This window comes from Lathamus discolor, chromosome 4 (assembly GCF_037157495.1).
Source record: "Lathamus discolor isolate bLatDis1 chromosome 4, bLatDis1.hap1, whole genome shotgun sequence".
NCBI classification, from domain to species: Eukaryota; Metazoa; Chordata; class Aves; order Psittaciformes; family Psittacidae; genus Lathamus; species Lathamus discolor.
The window spans coordinates 127157488-127178348 of record NC_088887.1 but is presented as its reverse complement, the minus strand read 5'-3'; the positions used below and the strand labels follow the sequence as shown (position 1 = coordinate 127178348).

The 20861-nt window shown below is 53.3% G+C and overlaps 1 protein-coding gene across 2 annotated transcripts in view; it reads left to right on the top strand.

The window, feature by feature from the left end:
- Positions 1 to 3780: 3780 nt before the first annotated feature.
- Positions 3781 to 20861, top strand: part of SLCO2B1 (solute carrier organic anion transporter family member 2B1) — a 56543-nt gene continuing 39462 nt past the window's right edge. The window contains exons 1-2 of one of the 2 annotated variants that reach the window (XM_065678961.1): positions 3781 to 3908; positions 16872 to 16975. In XM_065678961.1, the coding sequence (XP_065535033.1) occupies positions 16895 to 16975 (81 nt within the window). In that variant the 5' untranslated portion in view covers positions 3781 to 3908; positions 16872 to 16894. Of the gene's footprint in view, positions 3909 to 6389; positions 6739 to 16871; positions 16976 to 20861 lie in introns of those variants that run through there. The other variant, XM_065678962.1, reaches the window with a different exon arrangement.

Genomic DNA, 20861 nt, shown 5'->3' with positions numbered 1-20861 from the left:
ATGCTCCTGTTTTAGCCATATGCCCCTATATCAAGCCGTTAAGTCTCATCATTAACACCCAGCACTCAGATGCAGCGAGCGATGGAAACCTGGACCGGCCTGCGAAGGATCATGACTTGCAAGCTGCTTTCTCTTTTAGAACTGAATTCCAAGCAGCGCGCTGGGCTCTGCCCATAACTCAGTGCCTGACACCGCATCCCCGAGGAGTGAAGTGCATCAACAGGCTCCAAGCTCTCCCAGAAGTGCATCTTGTGCAATTACGCGGCACCATCAATGCGCCGAGCTCAGGCAGCCGCCGAGCGCGGCGTTGATCCCCCCCTGGAAGGTTTTCAAGTCAAAGCACCTCCTTCAGGAAGCGTTATTCCTTCGGCGTTACTCATAAAAACAACCACCCCCATTCTCCCCTTTGGGGAGGTTTTCTTCCAAGGCTGGAGGCATCTCACACATCAGGCGATGCTCTCCCAGAATAGCCGTGCCCATGGGAGGGGGCTGGCAACGACACAACGGGAAAGTCGGACTTTCCCCCTTTCTCTTGCTTTCCTCTGCCTTACCCAGGGCAGGATTGCTCCCTGGCCTTTCCCAGCTGTTGCTGCAGATGTTGAAACCCAGCTCTGCTGCAGTTTGCTCTCTGTAGCACTGCGCACTCCTAAGGATTGATGATTCAGTTCAATACATCCCTCTTAGCTGCTCTAGAAGAGTTGTGGGGTGAAGTTCAGCAGCAGGACAATGAGGACACTTCCCAGTGCATGTGCACAGCCCGCAGGATTCCTCTTTCTCCAGGACAGGAAGGAAAGTCCCATGGTTCAGGGACAGGAAAGGGAACCGTGAGTTCAGCCTCTGGTTTTGTCCTTGGCTTTCCTCTTCTGAACCCACCCTGCACCGATGCCTGCGCTGCTGACAGGTCTCAGTGCAACTCCTCCATGCATTAAAAGGCAAGGCAAGGATTCCAAAGCAGCCCTCAATATATAGGAAGTGGCTGTTTACTGCTGGTGGCCTCCAAACACCCAGTTTAGATCCCATCTCTGCAAACAATTCCTGCAGAATTCCAAGCATTTGCCCTTGGATTTTGGCTGGCTCCCTGTACAACGTCAGCAGAGCTCAGATGGGAAATCCCAGCCCTAATCCAGATGGTTTTTTTCCTAACCCCACATGCAGAAAAGCATTGGTCTTAGCCCCACACGTGGAAATGGGTCCCATTTCCCATGCAGGTCATAGAGCTGTTCCTGAACTCTTGGATCAAGAGCAGAGCTGGAGTAACCAGTGAGCCTGGGCAGATACGAGCTCACTAACGTGGCATCTTCCAGGCTGGGAGACCCAGTTTCTTTATGTGTGGACCTGTATAATCTCAGACATGTGAGGTTTTATGATCCCTTTGCACAAACTGGGGGTTGGACCAGATGATCTTTGAAGGTCCCATCCAGCCCGAACTGTTCTATGATTCTATGGAACCAAGTGTTCCTATTGTTGGCTGCAAACCGGTTCCAGTTATTCCAAGCACTAGTCCTTCCACCGCGTCCTCCAGAGGATTTAACACCACTGAATGGACTGTAATGAGATGGGTATTGAAGCACTGCGTGTGGCTCATTGGGGTTTTATCCCTGAGATGTTCCTGATGCTCAGCTTTCAATAGGAATGATCCTTTCACTCACCCGGGATGCTCCTGGGGGTCTCGGGTGCAAATATCTGAGGGTCAAATGCTTGCAGTGACCTAAAAGCTGAGAGAGCTGCAGGAAAGCTCTTGGTCAGAGAGTGGCAGCAGCAGGCAGGGAACAGCTCCGAGCCGGCACCCATGGGGCTGCTGCACCCGGAGAAACGCGCTCCTTCTAGGGGCTTTTTTAGGATCATGGAATAGGTTGGGATGAAGGGACCTTGAAGGGAGCTTAAAGCTCCTCCAGCTCCAACCCCGACCCCGGGCAGGGACCCCTTCCACTGGAGCAGCTTGCTCCAAGCCCCTGTGTCCAACCTGGCCTTGAGCACTGCCAGGGATGGGGCAGCCACAGCCTCTCTGTGCCAGTGTTCCGCCTGCATCCCTTTCCCACACGATGCAGCGTCAATTCATATATACCTACATAAAGCTCTTTGCATCCTACAGGGGAAAAGAGCAGCCTTTGGGGCTGCAGGAGGAGCCTGTCTGACCATGGAGATGCAACCCAGTGCTGGGCCATTGAGCTTGGACCAGCAACAAGAAGATGATGCTCCTCTGCCTTTGAGGGTACAAACACGCAGGGTCTGGGATGGAGCAGCAACCTGTGCGCTGGCAAAAATGCTGGCTCCCAGGAATGAGGTGCTGCGGGAGAGGAGTCAATAGATGGTGCTCTTCTTTCATGCAATATCGCAGTGTGATGATGCTGAAAGGGGTGTCCGTGCTGCCTTAGAGGCATGGGGGGTGATGAATCCCTCATCTGGACCACTTTGAGCGTCTGCCTCTTGCTCCTCTCTAAATGAAGTCTCCCCTGTTATCCCTTGCTTATTGAGGAGCTCCCACCCCCAAATTAAGCACAGTTTGTGCTTCCTGGGGGACAATCCTTGCATGCTCTGAATAGAAAGGAATTACGTAGCTGTGAAACATTAATAATACGTTCTTTAGATCTAATAAAGCCTTCCTGAGATACTGCAGGGCCAACGGGAGCTGATGGAGTTTCTGCTCCCTGCAGTGCACTATCTGTCTGATGCAGCCTTGCTTGGGAGGACAGCTCAGGGTCACTTGGGCAAAGAGCATCTTTGAACGTGCTGGTTCGGCCATCTCCTACTTAGCAAAATGTGTTTCCGCTGCTCGAGCTACTGAAGTGCTTGTTTAATTGCTATTTAATGAGATTGAGCAGGAAAGCAGATAATCTTCCTTTGGAAACATCAAGTGCCTCTGCCCAGCATGCTGTGTTTCGCATGGCTTGGCCATTCCACCCTTCAGACCCTAACAAGAAATGGCAGGAAGAAAGCGTGGCTGTGCCTTTCTTTGCTGCTAACAGGCCATGAGCTGAAAGTATCCCATTTGGAGAATCCATCTGGGAGCTTGTTGTGGCTTTGGGGATGAAAGGAGAATGGGGAACTCACCAAAGGTCTCTCCATGTCCTCCTGGTACCTTATGTTCCCCTTGGATGTGACTTTGCAGCTGCCCTGGTCCCCACAGTGCAGCATCATAGAACAACAGAGTGGTTTGGGTTGGAAGGGACCTTAAAGCTCCTCCAGCTCCAACCCCTGCCATGGGCAGGGACCCCTTCCACTGGAGCAGCTTGCTCCAAGCCCCTGTGTCCAACCTGGCCTTGAGCACTGCCAGGGATGGGGCAGCCACAGCTTCTCTGGGCAACCAGAGAAGAATCCCTATGGGAGAAATCCCAGTTTTCCTCTGACAGCTTTAACTGGGGCTGTTTGTTGACTCCTCTGGTTCTTTGGAAATGCCTCAGTGATAGGTGCAGAATGCAATAGGGAGAGATATTGAGAAATACATAATCCAAGTTTATGCAAAGAACCTGATCACAAATCCCAGGATAACACCAGAGCTCTGAACGTTAAAGGAATAAATGCAGATGAAGCAAACGGAATGGGAAAACGAACAAGGAAATCACTGCGGAGGGGTGGATGGGACCCTTTGCTTGGAGGGGATGGGAGCTGCAGTCCGGCCTGGGGCTGTGCAAGCAGTTCGCAAAGCTCTGTCTCAGCAGAGCACAGGGGCCGCTCTGTCCTTTGGGATTGTAACCTCAGGACAGCCCCAAAAGATCCAATTGAGAGAGGTTGCAACAGTTTGGGTTCAAAGGCACTTCGGCTTTCGGAGCTGCAGCCTAAGCCCCACCTCCCCACAGCCATCCCCACCTCCAGGCTGGAAGTTAAAGCACTGAATGGCCCCAGCAGGCGCTGGCAGAGGAAAAGTGCTCCCGGTGCAGTGGGATTGGGATCGGGAGAGTCCTGCAACTGTGAGTATGGCAGCAGCAGCCTGGGCGAGGAGGGAGCTGCTGAGGCTGAGGCTGGTACGGAGCTGCAGGACGGGATCGGGGATCGGCCGCTGGGAAGCTTCCCCCGCTGCTTTTCCCTGTGGAGTTTTGCAAGACTCCTTGAACCATCTGGCTCCGGAGCTGGAGTTTTCCAGCAGCTTCAAAGCTCAAGGGGAGGAAACCCAGGAGCGCTCCCAGTGTCCGTGCGCCTCTTCCATGGCGCTTTCTGCACTTGTGTTTCCTGGCTTCCTCTCTGCTTGTTCGTATTTACCCGAGCCCTTTTGTGCCACTGGGGCAGCTCCGCTTGTTCCTCCCTTTGCAGGGACCTTTGCCAGCCCCTGAAGCTGCCGCACTTCATTTCTCTTGCACTCCTGCTCCTTCTCTTACGGCAATGCCTCCTCTCACCCCAGGTCTTGGTGGGCTCTGAGGCTGGGGGCCAGGCAGGCACGGACCTGACCTGGCAGCGTTGGGACCTTGGCCAGACCCAGGCATCTCCAGCAGTGCATTGCTTGGAGAGCAGCCGATTGACACCCATCCAGAGCAGGACCTGCTCCTGCTTTATGGTTGGAGTCGATGATCCCAAAGGTCTTTTCCAGCGCGGCTGGTTCGATGGTTGGTTATGAAAAGCTGATGGGAGGCCCTGGCTCTGGGAGAGCTGGTGGCAAGGAGCAGGAAAGGGTTAATGCTGAGGGAAGAGCCTTTGTGCAGCTCCGCAGGCTGTGGGTGAAGATGCGAACAGGCCGGTGATGGGCTGCATTCCTCTTCTCTGTTGAGTGGTTGTAACCCTCTTGTGCATTTGCTGCTCAGGGGAGAGCCTGGGGCCAAACCCTGCGTTCAGGGCTGAGCTGCTGCCTCTGCCTGCTCCTGCAGTGTCCTGCTGAGCTTTTGTCTATCTGACCTGGGGGAAAGCAGGCTTCTCGGTTTCACCTGGGTCTTGCAATGGTGGATAGAATGGATCTAAGGAGGAAATTCTTTCCTGTGAGGGTGCTGAGGCACTGGGATGGGTTGCCCAGGGAGGCTGTGAGTGCTCCATCCCTGGCAGTGTTCAAGGCCAGGTTGGATGAAGCCTTGGGTGGGATGGTTTAGTGTGAGATGTCCCTGCCCACGGCAGGGGGGTTGGAACTGGATGATCTTGAGGTCCTTTCCAACGGAACTATTCTATTCCATTCCATTCCATTCTATTCTATTCTATTCTATTCTATTCTATTCTATTCTATTCTATTCTATTCTTCTATGAACAGTTGTGTCCCTGAAACCCTGATTTCCAACAGTTAGATATGAGATTGATTCATGATCAGAGATATCAGACTGAGCTGAGTTCTTAGGCAGAAGCTCTTCCCTGTGAGGGTGCTGAGGCGCTGACACAGGGTGCCCAGAGAAGCTGTTGCTGCCCCATCCCTGGCAGTGCTCAAGGCCAGGTTGGACACAGGGGCTTGGAGCAAGCTGCCCGTGGCAGGGGTTGGAGCTGGAGGAGCTTTGAGCTCCCTTCCAACCCAACCCATTCCATGAGATGAAAAGCTTCACACAACCCAGCACATCGTGTGTTGGCCGTGCCCGGTGCTTCTGTTGCATTTTGGATGTCTCAGGTGGGCATGGGGACAATGGGGTTGGCTGTGCAGAGGTGCTGTGGGGAGACATCCCACCCTGGCTGGGGGCTGTTGCACCCTCTGCTTCCAGCCCCTGCGAATCAGTGTAGAACCATAGAATCCCAGACTGGGTTGAGTTGAGGGGATCTTAAATCCTATCCAGCTCCAACCCCTGCCCCGGGCAGGGACCCCTTCCACTGGAGCAGCTTGCTCCAAGCCCCTGTGTCCAACCTGGCCTTGAGCACTGCCAGGGATGGGGCAGCCACAGCTTCTCTGGGCACCCTGTGCCACTGGGATCTGCTCACCCGGGGGCAAGGCTGCCCCATCCTTAGCCGTGCATCCAGGCTGCCAGGGGTTTACCTGGGAAACCTCAGGGCGCAGGCTCCGGGTTGCTCAAGGATCCTTTATATCCATCTCAGGGGCTGTAAAACCTGTTACTGCTCCAGTTCCTGAGCAGGTTTTCCTCTTTGCTTAAGAGGCACGTTATGCCCAAGGCGTTTGCAAGGTGTGTGAGGGATTCACCCTGCATCTCCCGTATCTCTGGCGCTTTTGGGTAGTTACTGTGTCAGAAGGGCACATCCTTCCCTCCCTCCTTCCTGTCTCACCTGGGTATGTGCTCAGGTACTTTTCCACAGGGTTTGCCATAGGCTTTCTCCAGTGGAACCCCTGCCGTGCACCTTAAACCGTATGGGATCTCTAGACCACGATGCTCTCAGGTCCTGCTGCTTCATGCCCAACCTCTGGATGATCTTAAGGTCCTTTTGCATGATCTTTCAGTCCTCTCAGATAATCTTGATGTCCCTTTCAGCCCTAACCCTTCTATGGTTTTACGAGCTCTTCACTGCTGCACTTAGTGCTGCAGGTCCAAACAGGAAAATGCCAGTCGAGGGTGTTGGAGTAAATCAAAGAATAAGGACAAAAGGGGCAAAAAAGAGACATTTTGGGCAGGTTATGAGCAGCACCAGGGATACCCAGCTACAGACAGGCCAGAGCTGAGCTGCTTCAGGAGCTTATCAAGATGCACGTCTATATTTCACCCTACCAGCAGTCTATGATAACCTTCCAGAGCTCCCATGCGAGGCAGCGCAGTGCAGCTTGCCTGCTGCTGCTGGTACAGCTTCAGTGGGCAATGGAGCATCCCTTCTCCAGGCTCCCATCAGGATCTGATTTCTCACCAGTGCTCCAAAAGGATCTGCACCAAAAGGCCTCTTACCAGCTGAGCGCAGGTATTTCATGCCTTACACTTTCTTTTCCACTCCCTCCCTCCCTGCACCAGTCTCTGGTGCCTTGTGTGTAGGCTGAAGATGCTGGAAAGGGGAAAAGCATTAGAAAGGAGCATCTCCTCCTTGCTGTGGACCCCATCGTTGCATCTGTCTGCTATTAGAGCCCTCCTTCTATTATTGTTTATTATAGAGTCATGGAAGCATGGAATGGTTTTGGTTGGAAAAGACCTTTAAGAACATTGAGTCCAGCCATTAACTCAGCACAGCCGAGCCCACCACTAACCCACGTCCCCCGGTGCCACATAGGATCAGATTATTTGGTTACTTTGCAACATATCCTCATTTATCTTCGTTTTCCCTCCTACTCTTCCCGTTTCCTTGCTTTTCCCACCCATGCTGCTGGTTTAGGTGGCATTTCCAGGCTCTGAAGTGCTTCATCCTGGCTCACCCCAGCACCCAACCCAACTCAACGCAGCCTCGCTCGGCTGCTGGCTTTGCTGCCTCCCCTTTGCAGCAGCTTTGGGTCTCTGGGGACCTTGGTCTGGTCAAAAATAGATCCCGGCCTCCCTTCCTCTGTGGTTCCTGGCTCCAGTTTGCTCCCAGTGCTTCCCTGGGGATGCTGTAGCTGTAGCTCAGCTTTAACCAGACCCGGATGCATGTGCCCTGGCTTGAGCCATCCCAGGGATTAAATTCTTGATGTCTCAAGCCGTTACCTTGCTAAACGTGGACTTTGGAGCTTCATGACCCACCTCAGGACCTGCCCTTAGCCCCCAGGCCTTGGAAATGTTCATTTTAAAGAGAAGTGGAGGCAGTGGTGAAAGACTGCAGAGACCTAAGAGCAGATGAGCTCTTAGGCAGAAGCTCTTCCCTGTGAGGGTGCTGAGGCGCTGGCACAGGGTGCCCAGAGAAGCTGTGGCTGCCCCATCCCTGGCAGTGCTCAAGGCCAGGTTGGACACAGGGGCTTGGAGCAAGCTGCTCCAGTGGAAGGGGTCCCTGCCCGTGGCAGGGGTTGGAGCTGGAGGAGCTTTAAGCTCCCTTCATCCCAACCCATTCCAGGATCCTGTGGCTCTATGAAGGGGAATTTCTGACTCGAAACATGTTTCCGACCCTGCAAAGCACCAGAATATCCTCTGGGAGAGATCGGTCGTGTGTGGATGGCTGGAGAAACCCTGGCAGAAGATTGCTCCCAGGGATGCAGGAGAGGGCTCGCTCCTGGCCAGGCACTGCAATGCAGGCAGGCAGCTTAGCTGAGGCCAGATGTGGCTCCAGCTGCAGGTCTGTGGAGCTCCAGAATACAACCTCCTTTCTCCCTGGGCTTCCGTGCTGTTTCGGAGTGTCCCAGCCTGGAACTGCTCCTGGGGGAGCAGGACCAGCTTCTTCCAAAGGATGTGAATAAACCTGGCACAGAGAAGCAGCAACATCCCTCGGTAATACCATGGACTTTCTGCAGTCCATTAATATTAGATAATGGGAAAAGGACACTTGGCTGCCCCATGAATGAATCCTCTGTGCTGCCTGAGCTATCAACGTTGCTTCCCTTCCCTGTGCCAGCTCCAACCTCCAATGGTTGCCCTGGGCCGGAGTTTGCTCCAGTGCTTGCTCCTTGTGCCACCATCACCCCATAATGTGACCCACAGCGTTTCCCCCTCGATGTTTGTAACCCTCTACCTCTCTTTTGCTGGCTAAGGGAGTTTGGAAGCTCTGTGCTCTGCTTTCAGTTCCCTCTTCATTGTAGCAGTGTTTAGGTTAGAGGGGATCCTAAGAAGCTCTTTACTATGAGGGTGCTGAGGCGCTGGCACAGGGTGCCCAGAGAAGCTGTGGCTGCCCCATCCCTGGCAGTGCTCAAGGCCAGGTTGGACACAGGGGCTTGGAGCAAGCTGCTTCAGTGGAAGGGGTCCCTGCCCGGGGCAGGGGTTGGAGCTGGAGGAGCTTTAAGGTCCCTTCAACCCAACCCAGGCTGGGGTTCTATGATTCTATGACACCTGCCAGCAGGGACAGACCCATGGTTCAAAAGTGTCAACAAGGAGCTGTGCGAAGGTTTAATGGGACATTGCTCTTGCAGAGAGCAGGAAGCATCCCACAAGAGCTTGGGAAGCAGCAGGAGCAAGACATCAAGTGGGGGATGACGGAGGGTACCAGACCCCTGATGGCTCCATAGCCCTGGGCATCCTTTAAAACTGAAACTGAGTGATTCATGTCGTTGTGCAATCCCAGCCTTGTTGCTCATGTAACTCAATGAGATCATGGACCTCAGCCCCATCACTCCCTCATCATGACCCCTGCGAGTCCTTCGCTCTGTGCTCTGAGCCAATTCTGCTCTTGGGTGCTTTCCCCTCTTGCAGGGAAGTCCACCTCTGCCCGTGCAGCGGGCACTTTCCTCTTCCCAAGGATGCATGATGATGGCAAGTGCCACCACCAAGGTCATCCAGCACATGGGGACAGTCCCAAGCTGTGCTTATGGCTCTGCTGGCCTTAACCTGCGGAGCTGCAGGAAAGCTCCTTCAGTGCTTCAGAAATGACCACCCAAAACAACCCAGCTTTGCTCAGTGCTGGACTTTCCTCAGGCTGGATTTGTGCTGCCTTTGCCATTAGCAAATACACCTTGAACCATGGAATCCTGGAATCCCAGCGGAAGGGACCTCAGGAATCACCTGCTCCAGCCTCTCCAGGCACAGCGTGACCCAGGCTGGATGCCCAGCACCCTGGGCAGCCCCATCTGAGCAGTGTCCAACCCTGGGGAGTCACCACTTCCCTGGGCAGGTTATTCCAGTGGGAAATTTCCCTGTTGTTTCCAATGGGAATTTCCCCAGGAGGAACTTGTGCCCGTCACCCGTCAGCTTTCCCATGGGACTCCTTGCCCAGAGGGAGCCTCCAGCTTCTCTGTAGCCACATTTAAACACTGGAACTTGGGGATGAGGGCTCCTCTGAGCCTTCTTTTCTCTATGGAGGTGGTCGAGGGGCAGAGGTCCCCAGTTGCAGATGTGGGGCCAGGTGAACGCCACATCTGCACGACAGCATCCACAGCTCCAGCTCCTCCACATCACCCTTTGCAGCGCCTCATCTCCGTTGGGGATGGTTTTGGTACCCGCAGAGGAGCTCCAATCCCTTCCCTGCATTTTGCAGTGCTGGAGCTGGTGAGGACCCCTCCAAGAAGGGCTCCAGCATCCGGCAGCATCCTGAGGTGGGCAGGGAGCTCTGAGACCTCATCACCGGAACAGGGAGAAGGGCTCCATCCTTCCCAAGCCAGAGGGGCTCAGGGCTGGCAGGGACCTCTGGAGAGCAACAGCTCCTGCCCTGTGCCAGAGCAGGGCTGGTGCCTCCCTCATCACCCGTGGTTGTTTTCATGGGTTTCAACACCAATTTCCCCTTTCGTTCTCATCCCTGAACTTCTCTGTCGCAGGTTTCCTCCTGTTCTGTTCCTGTGAGGTTGCTGGGATGTGTCATCCCTGACACATTCCTCGTTATGGGGAGGCACCGAGTTGGGCTCATTTCATTTGCACTTCGGTTCTGCCAATTGGTGCAAGATAGGAACAGCTTTAGGGTGCATCTCCACATCCCTTTTCTTCCCCAGTCCTTTTCCAGGCAGGGAATGACGGGTATACACTGTCATTGTCATCCGTTGTCTTACAGAGCATCTTTGCCCCCCCATCTTCCAAACCAGCTTCACGTTTCACATGCTTGTAAATAGCCACACTGACACCATTCCTGTTTCACTGCCAGTGCGCGGGGATTATTCAGCAGGAAGGTGGATTCTGGGCTATTTGCTGGCATTCTGTGTCCCCGCTGGGATTTAATTTGCTGGGTTGCATTTGCTGTTATTTACTCAAGCTCTGCTGAGCCCAGCACGTGCTTGTGCCTGTTCAGCTCACAGTAGCCGTGCTGCTATTGTTAATAAAGGGCTTGTGGTAGGTTTATGTCCTTGGGAATGGGACAGGATACTGGTGCCACTGGGACTGGTCCCCTGATAGCCCAGTCAGGACATTGTGCAAATCCCAGTGGAACTGGGAGGGTTGGGGGTACTTCCCCCTTGTCATGTAGGGATAGGAAAAGGGGGATGGCTTTAAACTGCTAGAGGGGCTGTGGCCATGGGATGCCATGCATGCGGGCCCTGCCTGCAGGATGAGGACAGAGGCTGCTCCAAGCTGCCTTCAAACACCAGGGCAGCATCCTCTCTCCTTCCCTCCAGCCAACCCCATACGCAGGCTTTCTCCATGTTGGTCTATTGCTGCTGGCAATGGGATATTTCTGCCAAGCTGGAGTCAGTGCCACCGCTTGACTTCAATCCGCAGTGGGACACTCATCAGGACAGCATGGCCACTGGAAGCCTGCTTGAGGAGGTCTCTTGGTGACCAAAGGGGATGAGCTTGCCCCATACAGGGATGGGAAGGGATGTCCAGGAAGCACAGTGGTGGGCAAGGAGTGATGGCAAAGGCGTGTTTCTCCCTATACACCTCCCCATGGAGGTGCCTTAGGAGCAGGGGGTCTCCTCCTCCTCCTGGGATGGTCTTCACCATGGATAGGAAGCAGAGACAGCACAGGCAGTGCCTGCTCCCATCACAGCTTCGCATCCCTCAGCCTCACAGAGCAGTTCTGCTCTGAGAAGCCCTCTGAGCATCTTCATCCAAACTCTTCACCATCCATCCTCCTTTCCCCTCCTCACCATGAGCCCCATGGTGAAGAAGCTGCTCTCTTATGCTCGGCTTCATCCATCACCACAGCTACATTCATTCACACACATCCAAGGGGAGAGGGGTTATCTCAGCCCAGCGAGGGGTTCACGACACCGAACTGCCCTGCTGAAGCTCTCAGTGGTGCATTTCACCTTTCCTCCCCCAAATCTGGAGCGTGAAACTCGTATGCCAGGGAGACACAGCCACAGAGGCTGGGGCCGGGTAGGATGCAGGCAGTGGTGGCAGGATCGGTGACTGCGAGCAGTGTCACCAACCCCGGCACAAAGCCCTTTAAAGCCATTGCTGCACCCTAAGGGAGCGGAAAATCAGAATCATAGAATCATAGAATAGTTAGGGTTGGAAAGGACCTCAAGATCATCCAGTTCCAACCTCCCTGCCATGGGCAGGGACACCTCACACTAAACCATCCCACCCAAGGCTTCATCCAACCTGGCCTTGAACACTGCCAGGGATGGAGCACTCACAACCTCCCTGGGCAACCCATTCCAGTGCCTCAGCACCCTCACAGGAAAGAATTTCCTCCTTAGATCCAATCTAAACTTCCCCTGTTTCAGTTTGAACCCGTTACCCCTTGTCCTGTCACTACAGTCCCTGATGAAGAGTCCCTCCCCAGCATCCCTATAGGCCCCCTTCAGACACTGGAAACTGCTCTGAGCTCCCCACGCAGCTTCTCTGCTCCAGGCTCAACAACCCCAATGCTCTCAGCCTGTCTTCATACGGGAGCTGCTCCAGCCCCTGCTCATCCTCGTGGCCTCCTCTGGACTTGTTCCAACAGTTCCATGTCCTTTTTAAATTGCTGCTTTACGTGCCTGCAGGTAAACTCTCCAGTGAAATTGCTTCTCCCATCAAACCCAAGGGTTTTCTGTGCTCAGCAGCAGTGTTAGGAGTCCAGTGAGGGGCACGGGTGGCTGGGTTTCATCCATCCTGTTTCAGTGCAGGTGATGCTGGAGCAGCTCCTGCAGCAGGACCCCAACCAGCACCCATGGGTTTCACTCACATACTGCAGGGAATCCGAGCATCATGGAACTGGGCTGAAGGGACCTTAGAGCTCCTCCAGCTCCATCCAGGCAGGGACCCCTTCCACTGGAGCAGCTTGCTCCAAGCCCCTGTGTCCAACCTGGCCTTGAGCACTGCCAGCGATGGGGCAGCCACAGCTTCTCTGGGCACCCTGTGCCAGCGCCTCAGCACCCTCACAGGGAAGAGCTTCTGCCTAAGAGCTCAGCTCAGTCTCCCCTCGGGCAGGTTCAAGCCTCATCCTGTCCCTACAGGCCCTTGTCCAAAGCCCCTCTCTGGATAATCCTGGTGTGTGCAAACACAGCCTCGTTGCTCTCAGGTTAATTATTAAGATAAGGGATGGTGACTTCTGGCTTGTGTTTGTAAAGGTGCTGGCCCCCGGCACTCACAGACCCAGGGTTAGCTCCTTGCGATGCTGTAGATGTGGCATCATCACTTCCATCAGTCCTTGCAAAATGCTCCTCTGGGAAGGAGCTTACCTCCTGCAGTGAGCAGAGGCACCGGAGCTGCTCCCATCACAACACTCTCAAACCAATGCTTGGCTTAAAACGCCTGCTCCGTACGGGATAACCTTGGTCTGACACCCTGGTTTTGAGCTGGAGGAGGAGGTTTGGCGTGGAGCAGATGCTCAGCTGCAGGGATGCTGTGGAATCGTTAGAAACTCATCTCAACATCTCAGCTTTATGGTGCTTTATTGCTCAGGACAAAGTTCCTTCGTGCCTGAAGCGGAGGGCACAGTGCAGGAGTTGCAGCGAGGGAGGGAGCAAGGTTTCCTACAGCACCCTTTCCTCGCCAGTATGGCCAGTGCTGTGCTAAGTCAGCCCCTGCTGCCCCATTCACAGCCTTTGCCTGTCCCAGTTTAGCCACTGCTCCCCACAGCCATTATAGGAGCAGGCGGTGTCTATTCCCCAGCTTGTTCCTGGGGAAACTGAGGCACAGAGATGGGAAGCAGCTTGCTCTGGAGTCCAGGTTGGGAACTGTTGGTCCTGGTCCCGCAGGGCTGGGCTGGGAGTGGGCTTGGGTCAGGCTCTCCAAAACAAGGGTCGGCATTCCAAAACTGACTATTCCTCAGCTCTCAGTCTCCTGGATTAGTGAAAACAGCTCTACCAGTGCTGTCTGCCATTTTCTCCTACCAGGAAGCCTATGAAAACTGATTAGGGAAGAGGCTGGATTAGCTGGATGCCAGGCGTGGAGCGACCTGCTCTAGTGGAAGGTGTCCCTGCCCATGGCAAGAGGTTGGGACTGGATGAGCTTTAAGGTCCCTTCAACCCAAACCAGTCTGTTCAATGATCTGATTCTCTAATTCCATATGCAGCAGCTTCCTGGACACCCAGAGGGGTTAAAGGCTGTGCACGTTTAAAGCGGGGCCTCACAGAGGTGGGCAAGGGGACCAAAATACTCTACAGACCACAGGGTTTGTGGTTTGCAGGTCCCACTGAGTGCATCTTTGGTGAGGCGGCAAAGGCATTCGTATGGATAACCAGGGAACGAAGGGCACCAAGCCTGCAGTGGGTACCAGCCCCATGGCCATTCCCATCCTTGGAAATCCAGGCTCAGACTCCTTTTGCTTCCTCTCTTACCCCCCTGGCACCCTTCTTCTTCCTCCTGTGTCTCCCCTGAGCATTCCAGAGGCTCCAGCAGCAAACTCAGTGGCTGTAAATGACTCATCCCAGCTCTGCTCCTGGAGACAGGCAATCTGGCCTGCAGACAGGCTGGTGCTTTAGCTCCTGCTCTGCTCAGCCCTCCAGAGGTTCAGGGCAGCTTCTCAGATGCTTTAATTCACAATTGAATTTACTGCATCGATCCCATCCCATATTTCATTGCAGCAATATCTGGCAATGGGGCTGAGGGCAGCAATTGCTGCTTGCAGAGGATGATGTCGGGATTCTAACCCAGCAGCACAGGTTCCCCTCCTGGATTTACCTCCCCTGTGCACTGCACTTAATGCTTGTATAAACGCCACTGTGAAGTCTCTTGCTAGAATATACATCACCCCATCCACTTGTTAATTTGTTTGAGGCTGTGGTACTTGCTCCTTTGCTTTCATTAGGGGGGAAATGGAAGGACTCAATAATGCAGAGCCTTTCACCCCATTTGCTGTAGAGCCTGGAGATGCCACCCAGATGGTAACATCGATTACAGTGTGCTCAACAACAAGCCTAATGGGTTTAACGTGCCTCCAAACAATACAGCTTCCTGAGCAGGAAGCCTGCGACTAAAGCCCAACAAAGGCATCGTCCCCCCGAACATCACTCGTGCCACTGATGTGGCTGGTGAGAAGGGAGGAGGGAGCTCAGCTCAGCGGTGCAGGGACAGGGATGCAGGATTCCCATGGATTTAGGTTTGTTTGGATGGTTACGTTTGGGTGGGAGGGACCTTCCAGGGAGGTGAGAAAACACCAGGGGTGGAAATGAGAGGCTGGAAAGGACGGCTTTGGTCATAGGAACAGGGAATGGTTTGGGTCGAAGGGACCTTAAAGCTCTTCCAGTTCCAATCCCCTGCCAGGGATGGGGCAGCCACAGCTTCTCTGGGCACCCTGTGCCAGCGCCTCAGCACCCTCCGTCAGAGACCCAGAGTGCGGAGGGGTGCAGAAGAGCTTGCTGAGCCCTTCTTCTACCTCCGAGCCTGCAGCGAAGTCCCCCAGACCCACCCTCAGACAGGCAGAGTAATGGTTGTCTATTGGGAAGGCAGTTTGGCCAGCCAGCCCCTCCAAAGCTGCTTGATCTCACTTCTGCACACCATGGCCCTTGCAACCATCAGCATTGGGAGCTGAAACCAGTTACATCCCGTGAGGACATACAGCAGCCAATGTGACCTCAGCCATAGCTTGGCATCACCTTGGTGGGATCTTCATGTCTGGGCAGACCCTTCACACTTGGCACAAGACTGCTCCAGCACCGTCCAAGGGCTGAGCTAATGCTCAGATGGGGCTTTCTTCCTAACCCCTTTTCCCATCTCTCCAATGCCATGGGTATTTTTCTCCCTCCATAGCATTGACCTTCAACTACGGTGTCACCACGTGATGCGTATTGCAAATGGACCTGGAAAGCTGAGACAGCTTGTATAGAGCTTATATAGAGCAGCCTCACAGGGAAGAGCTTCTGCCTAAGAGCTCATCTCAGTCTCCCCTCGGGCAGGTTCAAGCCATTCCCCTTGGCCTGTCCCTGCAGGCCCTTGTGCAGAGCCTGGATCCTGGTCTCAGCTGTATCTAACCAAATAAAGGAGCTGCGATGGGACAGTAGAGACCCATGGGAAAGAGAATAAAGCTCAAGGAGGTTTGCACCAGCGCAGTGGAGACCAGAGCCTTCCCCAGGCACTGTATGAAGCCCCTAGGATGCTCTTTGCAGCCAGGGTTCAGGGTGGGAATAGGGGGGTCTGGAGATCTGCTTGCAAGTTTAGATGGTTGATATAAGCATGTGGTTGATAACAGACAAAAAGAAACCAAGATGTCTTGTGTGATTGAGGGATATAAAGGGTTTGATCAGAGCAAACAGAGTCCTATAGCTTGGGACAGTAAAAGATTGCCCCTTTTCCCCTATGGAATTCTCTGATCACTGAGTGGCTGAGGTTGGAGGGGACCTCTGGAGATGAAGGCAATCCTCCTCCTAATGCAGCCCAGCTGCCTTTCCCTGCTGGCTCTTGTTCAACCCTAGGTCCTTCCCGGTTGGCCAACGGACCGTGCTGGTGCCTCCCCAGGGGCAGGACTTTGCCCTTGTCCGGGTTGGATTCCATGAGGTTCTCCATTGAGGTCCCTCTGAACGGCAGCAGGACCCTTGGCTCTATCAGTTGCTCCTCCCAGTCTTGTATCTCCTGAGCTGCTCTCCACCCTTCACCCGGGGCACTGATAAGGATGGTGAATAGAACTCACCCCAGTAACAGGCTCAGACCTGTTTGGGATGAAGGGACCTTAAAGCTCCTCTGGTCGCAACCCCTGCCATGGGCAGGGACCCCTTCCACTGGAGCAGCTTGCTCCAAGCCCCTGTGTCCAACCTGGCCTTGAGCACTGCCAGGGATGGGGCAGCCACAGCTTCTCTGGGCACCCTGTGCCAGCGCCTCAGCACCCTCACAGGGAAGAGCTTCTGCCTAAGAGCTCAGCTCAGTCTCCCCTCGGGCAGGTTCAAGCCATTCCCCTTGGCCTGGCCCTACAGGCCCTGGTCCAAAGCCCTTCTTCAGGTTTCAATGTTCAAACACTGCTGTCCTTGCACCCGTCAAACAGTGCTCAACCTCTCAGGTTAGTGTTTCACACCAACTGGTGCTTTGCAGAAGCCAAGTGCAAGGAGAAAATGAAAGCTGGGAATAATCACTAATTGCTTATGAGGACCATGTGCTGCTGTGTGGGTGCTCACAAAGCACAACAGGATTCGGCTGTGCTGAGCAAGGCGGATTCGAGCAAAGCGACTTATTCTTGTGCTGAATGGTTTCTTTTGGCAGGCGGATAAAGCTGAGCTGACAGGATGACGAGTACCGGCACCAAGAGCAGCTACATGGAGCAGTCCTGGAGAACATTCTGCAGGAGCCCATTTCTCAGTATCAAGGTAAACACCTCCTGCTTTCTGTGACACCTCCTTGTATCACAAAGGATATTACCTGGGGAAGAGGAGTTTGGCTTTCTGTAGAGGAGGCCACGAGGATGCTCAGGGGCTGGAGCAGCTCCTGCATGGTGCCAGGCTGAGAACATTGGGGCTGTTGAGCCTGGAGCAGAGAAGCTGTGTGGAGACCTCAGAGCAGCTTCCAGTGTCTGAAGGGGGCTACAAGGATGCTGGGGAGGGGCTCTTCATCAGGGACTGCAGTGACAGGACAAGGGGTGATGGGTTCAGACTGGAACAGGGGAAGTTCAGGTTGGAGATAAGACAGAAGCTCTTCCCTGTGAGGGTGCTGAGGCACTGGCACAGGGTGCCCAGAGGAGCTGTGGCTGCCCCATCCCTGGCAGTGCTCAAGGCCAGGTTGGACACAGGGGCTTGGAGCAAGCTGCTCCAGTGGAAGGGGTCCCTGCCCGGGGCAGGGGTTAGGGCCGGAGGAGTTTTAAGGTCCCTTCAACCCAAACCATTCCATGCTTCCATGATGAGCCAGAGCCAGTCTATAACAAAGTCACCAAGGCAGGAGGTTTCCAGAGCTGCAGAGGCTGGAGGCATAGCGGAGGGTGCCCTGCAGCCCTGGGCGTTCACCCCCATCCTCTTCTCCATCCATTCAGCCGTTCTCTTTTCAGTCACCAGCAAGATGGGCTTTAAAATAAACCCCATTGATTTGGTTCCCTGTGGAGATGTTCTAAAGGGGTTGAAACTCCAGAGATCCAAGCTGCTGAGGTGCAGTCAGGTTGCTCTGTGAGCAGGATCAACATCTCCTTTGCTGAGCAAAGGTATCTGTGAAGGCAGATGCAGAGGAAACTCTTGCAGTGGGGAGTAGTTCAGGCCAGACCTGGGCAGGGCAATGCCCGTGTCTCCTATTGCTTATTGATGTTCTGGAGCCTACCCTGAGAAGGGCAGAGGTTTTGGTGGGGACCCCGCACTGCTGGGTTGCTGCTTGGGAAGCTCAGCAGGGAGATCCTGATGGATCTTTCCAGGTCAGAACAGCGCTGCAGGAAGCTGCAGGGATCATTGCAATCACAGCAGGCTTGGACCAACCTCAATGAAGCCATGGCCAGGCCTTATCCTGCCATTGCCAGGCATTATCTTGGCTGCAGCCCATAGCCAAGGAGAGCAAATCCTCCTTTCCAGTTCTATCCTTCACATTTAAACTGCTGCAGGACCTGTTTCCAGCCCGGAGGCAGAGCTGCCCTGGCCACGCATGTCACCAAGCGCACCGCTGTCCTCAGCACAGGATGTTTTTTCCCAATCTCCTTTCTTTTTGTGTGGTTTTCTGGGGTGGTTTTTTTTTTGTTGCTTTCAAGAAGTTAGGGCACCGTGTCCGGTTTCTAAATGACTTCCTCAGAAAACATCGCTTCAAGCGCAGGGTTTGAATCGTCCTTGCAGAAGCACGAAACCATTGCACAATGTGGTTTATGTGCTTGACGTGGCTGGAGGACCAAAAAGCACAGCGCTGCAGATTATATATATAGATGCATCTCCAGAGAGAGGGAGTGTGACTTGAAAAGCGGTTGCCACGTGTCAAAATGCAGCTGAGAGGCTGTCCTTCAGGGAATGCTCCTGGGACTGATGGTCCCTGAGCTTTTAGGGGTACTGGGCATGATATACATATATATCATATATATACATATATATCATATATATACATGTATATACATATATATACCCATGTATATACATATATATATACATGTATATACATGTATATACATATATCATATATATATACACATATATATTCATATATATACATATTTATGTATACATACATGTCCATCGGAACAGATTAAATCAGGTTTGCTGCTCCTTCCATTGAAGTCCAACGTCTTGTCTTGGCTTCAAGCAGCATTAAGCATCCAATGCTGGATGCATGAGTTTGGGAAAAGCTGCTTATGCAAAGACATGGAGAAGTACTTTGGGATCCTCTGATGGAGACTGCTGCAGAAGGAGAAACCTTCTGGGGAAGACTGTGTGGTTATTATGGTAACAGCTCATCTGCAGATGAAGGGGAAGGAGGCTGGGAGTGATTCATTGCTTGGCAGCAAAGCATAGTCTATCGTGTGATCCACTACAGGCAATAGAAAGAGGTTTTGCCCAATAAAACTGGGATAATCTGGAAGACCTGAAAGGCCACTTGGACGCTGAAGACTGTGGTTGCTGGTGTGGTCACTGCTGGGTCGTCTGAGGTGCATTGTGCCATTGATGAGGTTGATGAAGCCCCTCTTGGTAGGGCATGCGTAGGAAGGTGAGCGGCCCCACAGGGATGGCATAGTCCCATGGACATGTGCTTCGCATCCCTGCCAGACCCTGCCTGTTGCCATCCAGCACCTTGAGGATGTGCCCAATAACATCTCCCTCTACTGTGCTCTGGGGCAGTTCTGCATCCAGCTCTGCGCTTACAACAGCTCCAGTGCCTAAAGGGGCTGCAGGAAACCTGGAGAGGGGCTTGGGACAAGGGCCTGTAGGGCCAGGCCAAGGGGAATGGCTTGAACCTGCCCCAGGGGAGAATGAGCTGAGCTCTTAGGCAGAAGCTCTTCCCTGTGAGGGTGCTGAGGCGCTGGCACAGGGTGCCCAGAGAAGCTGTGGCTGCCCCATCCCTGGCAGTGCTCAAGGCCAGGTTGGACACAGGGGCTTGGAGCAAGCTGCTCCAGTGGAAGGGGTCCCTGCCCGTGGCAGGGGTTGGGGCTGGAGGGGCTTTAAGGTCCCTTCATCCCAAACCATTCCATCATTCTATGACCTTAATCATAGACATTCACCCTCATTGGCAGCATCAGCCCTTGATGTTCTCTGCTCTGTGCTTTATTTCAAGAGCAAACCAGAGCTTTCCCTGCCCCAAGCCTTTATTACCAGTGGATCTGCACAGTGGCTAAGGCCTTGTGCCCAGTTACACCAACTGGTTTGGATTAAACTGGACCAAGCTGATTCGTCACGGACTCCTTTTCCCCTCTCTGTAAGCACGGCCCAATGCACAGGCTATTATGTGCTGAGGCACAAAACCCTTCCTTAAAATAGCAGCAGAAGTCTCCCAAACACATGGGAGCAGCGTGATGGGGACTTCCCTGTGGCAATGGGGCAGGAGCGTGCGGCTTTCAGAGCCCTTGCATGGAGGATTTGCTGCCAAACTGCACGGTCAATGCTAGAAACACAGTGGAGGCTTTGTGAGATGTTTGCAGAGCACCAAGAGAGGAGGTGTTGGGGTCTAATCCCCTGGTCTGCAGTTTATGGGCTGCTGAGGATTGAGTACCGCACTCTGTTCTCTTACTTGTATGGGGTGGGAGCAGCAATAAGTCACCGACAAGATACAAGGCTCGGTAGGGCAAAGCCTGCAAAAATATGGTTAAAAATATATATAGAAAATATGTATTTTATAGATAAAGTATATAGAATATATATTTAATTATAATATAATTAAATATAATTATAATACAAATTATTATTAAATTATATTATTTAAATTGTTTTTAATAATATAATTTATAGAATATAATTTAATACATAATTTAATTATATATTTTATCTATTCATAAATAAAAATATAGAGAAAAGCAGAAAATCAATGTATTCCTCCAAAAATCAATGACGGCAGAGAAACTCCTCCTTCAGTGTGCGGTAGAGGGGAGATGCACCCATCCCAGGGCTGACTGCGGAGGGTGCAGGCACCGGGTTGGGACATCATTGCCTATGGGTAAAGGCACCCCAGCAAAGACCTGGCAGGGATGCTGCTCTTCCCTCGGGGAAGATGCCCTCTCCGTTGTGGGAAGTGGTGGTGGCACATCCCCAGAGGAGGAAGGCTGCTCTTCTGGCACTGCAAGGGGGTTGCCTGTGGTAGAGGTACCCT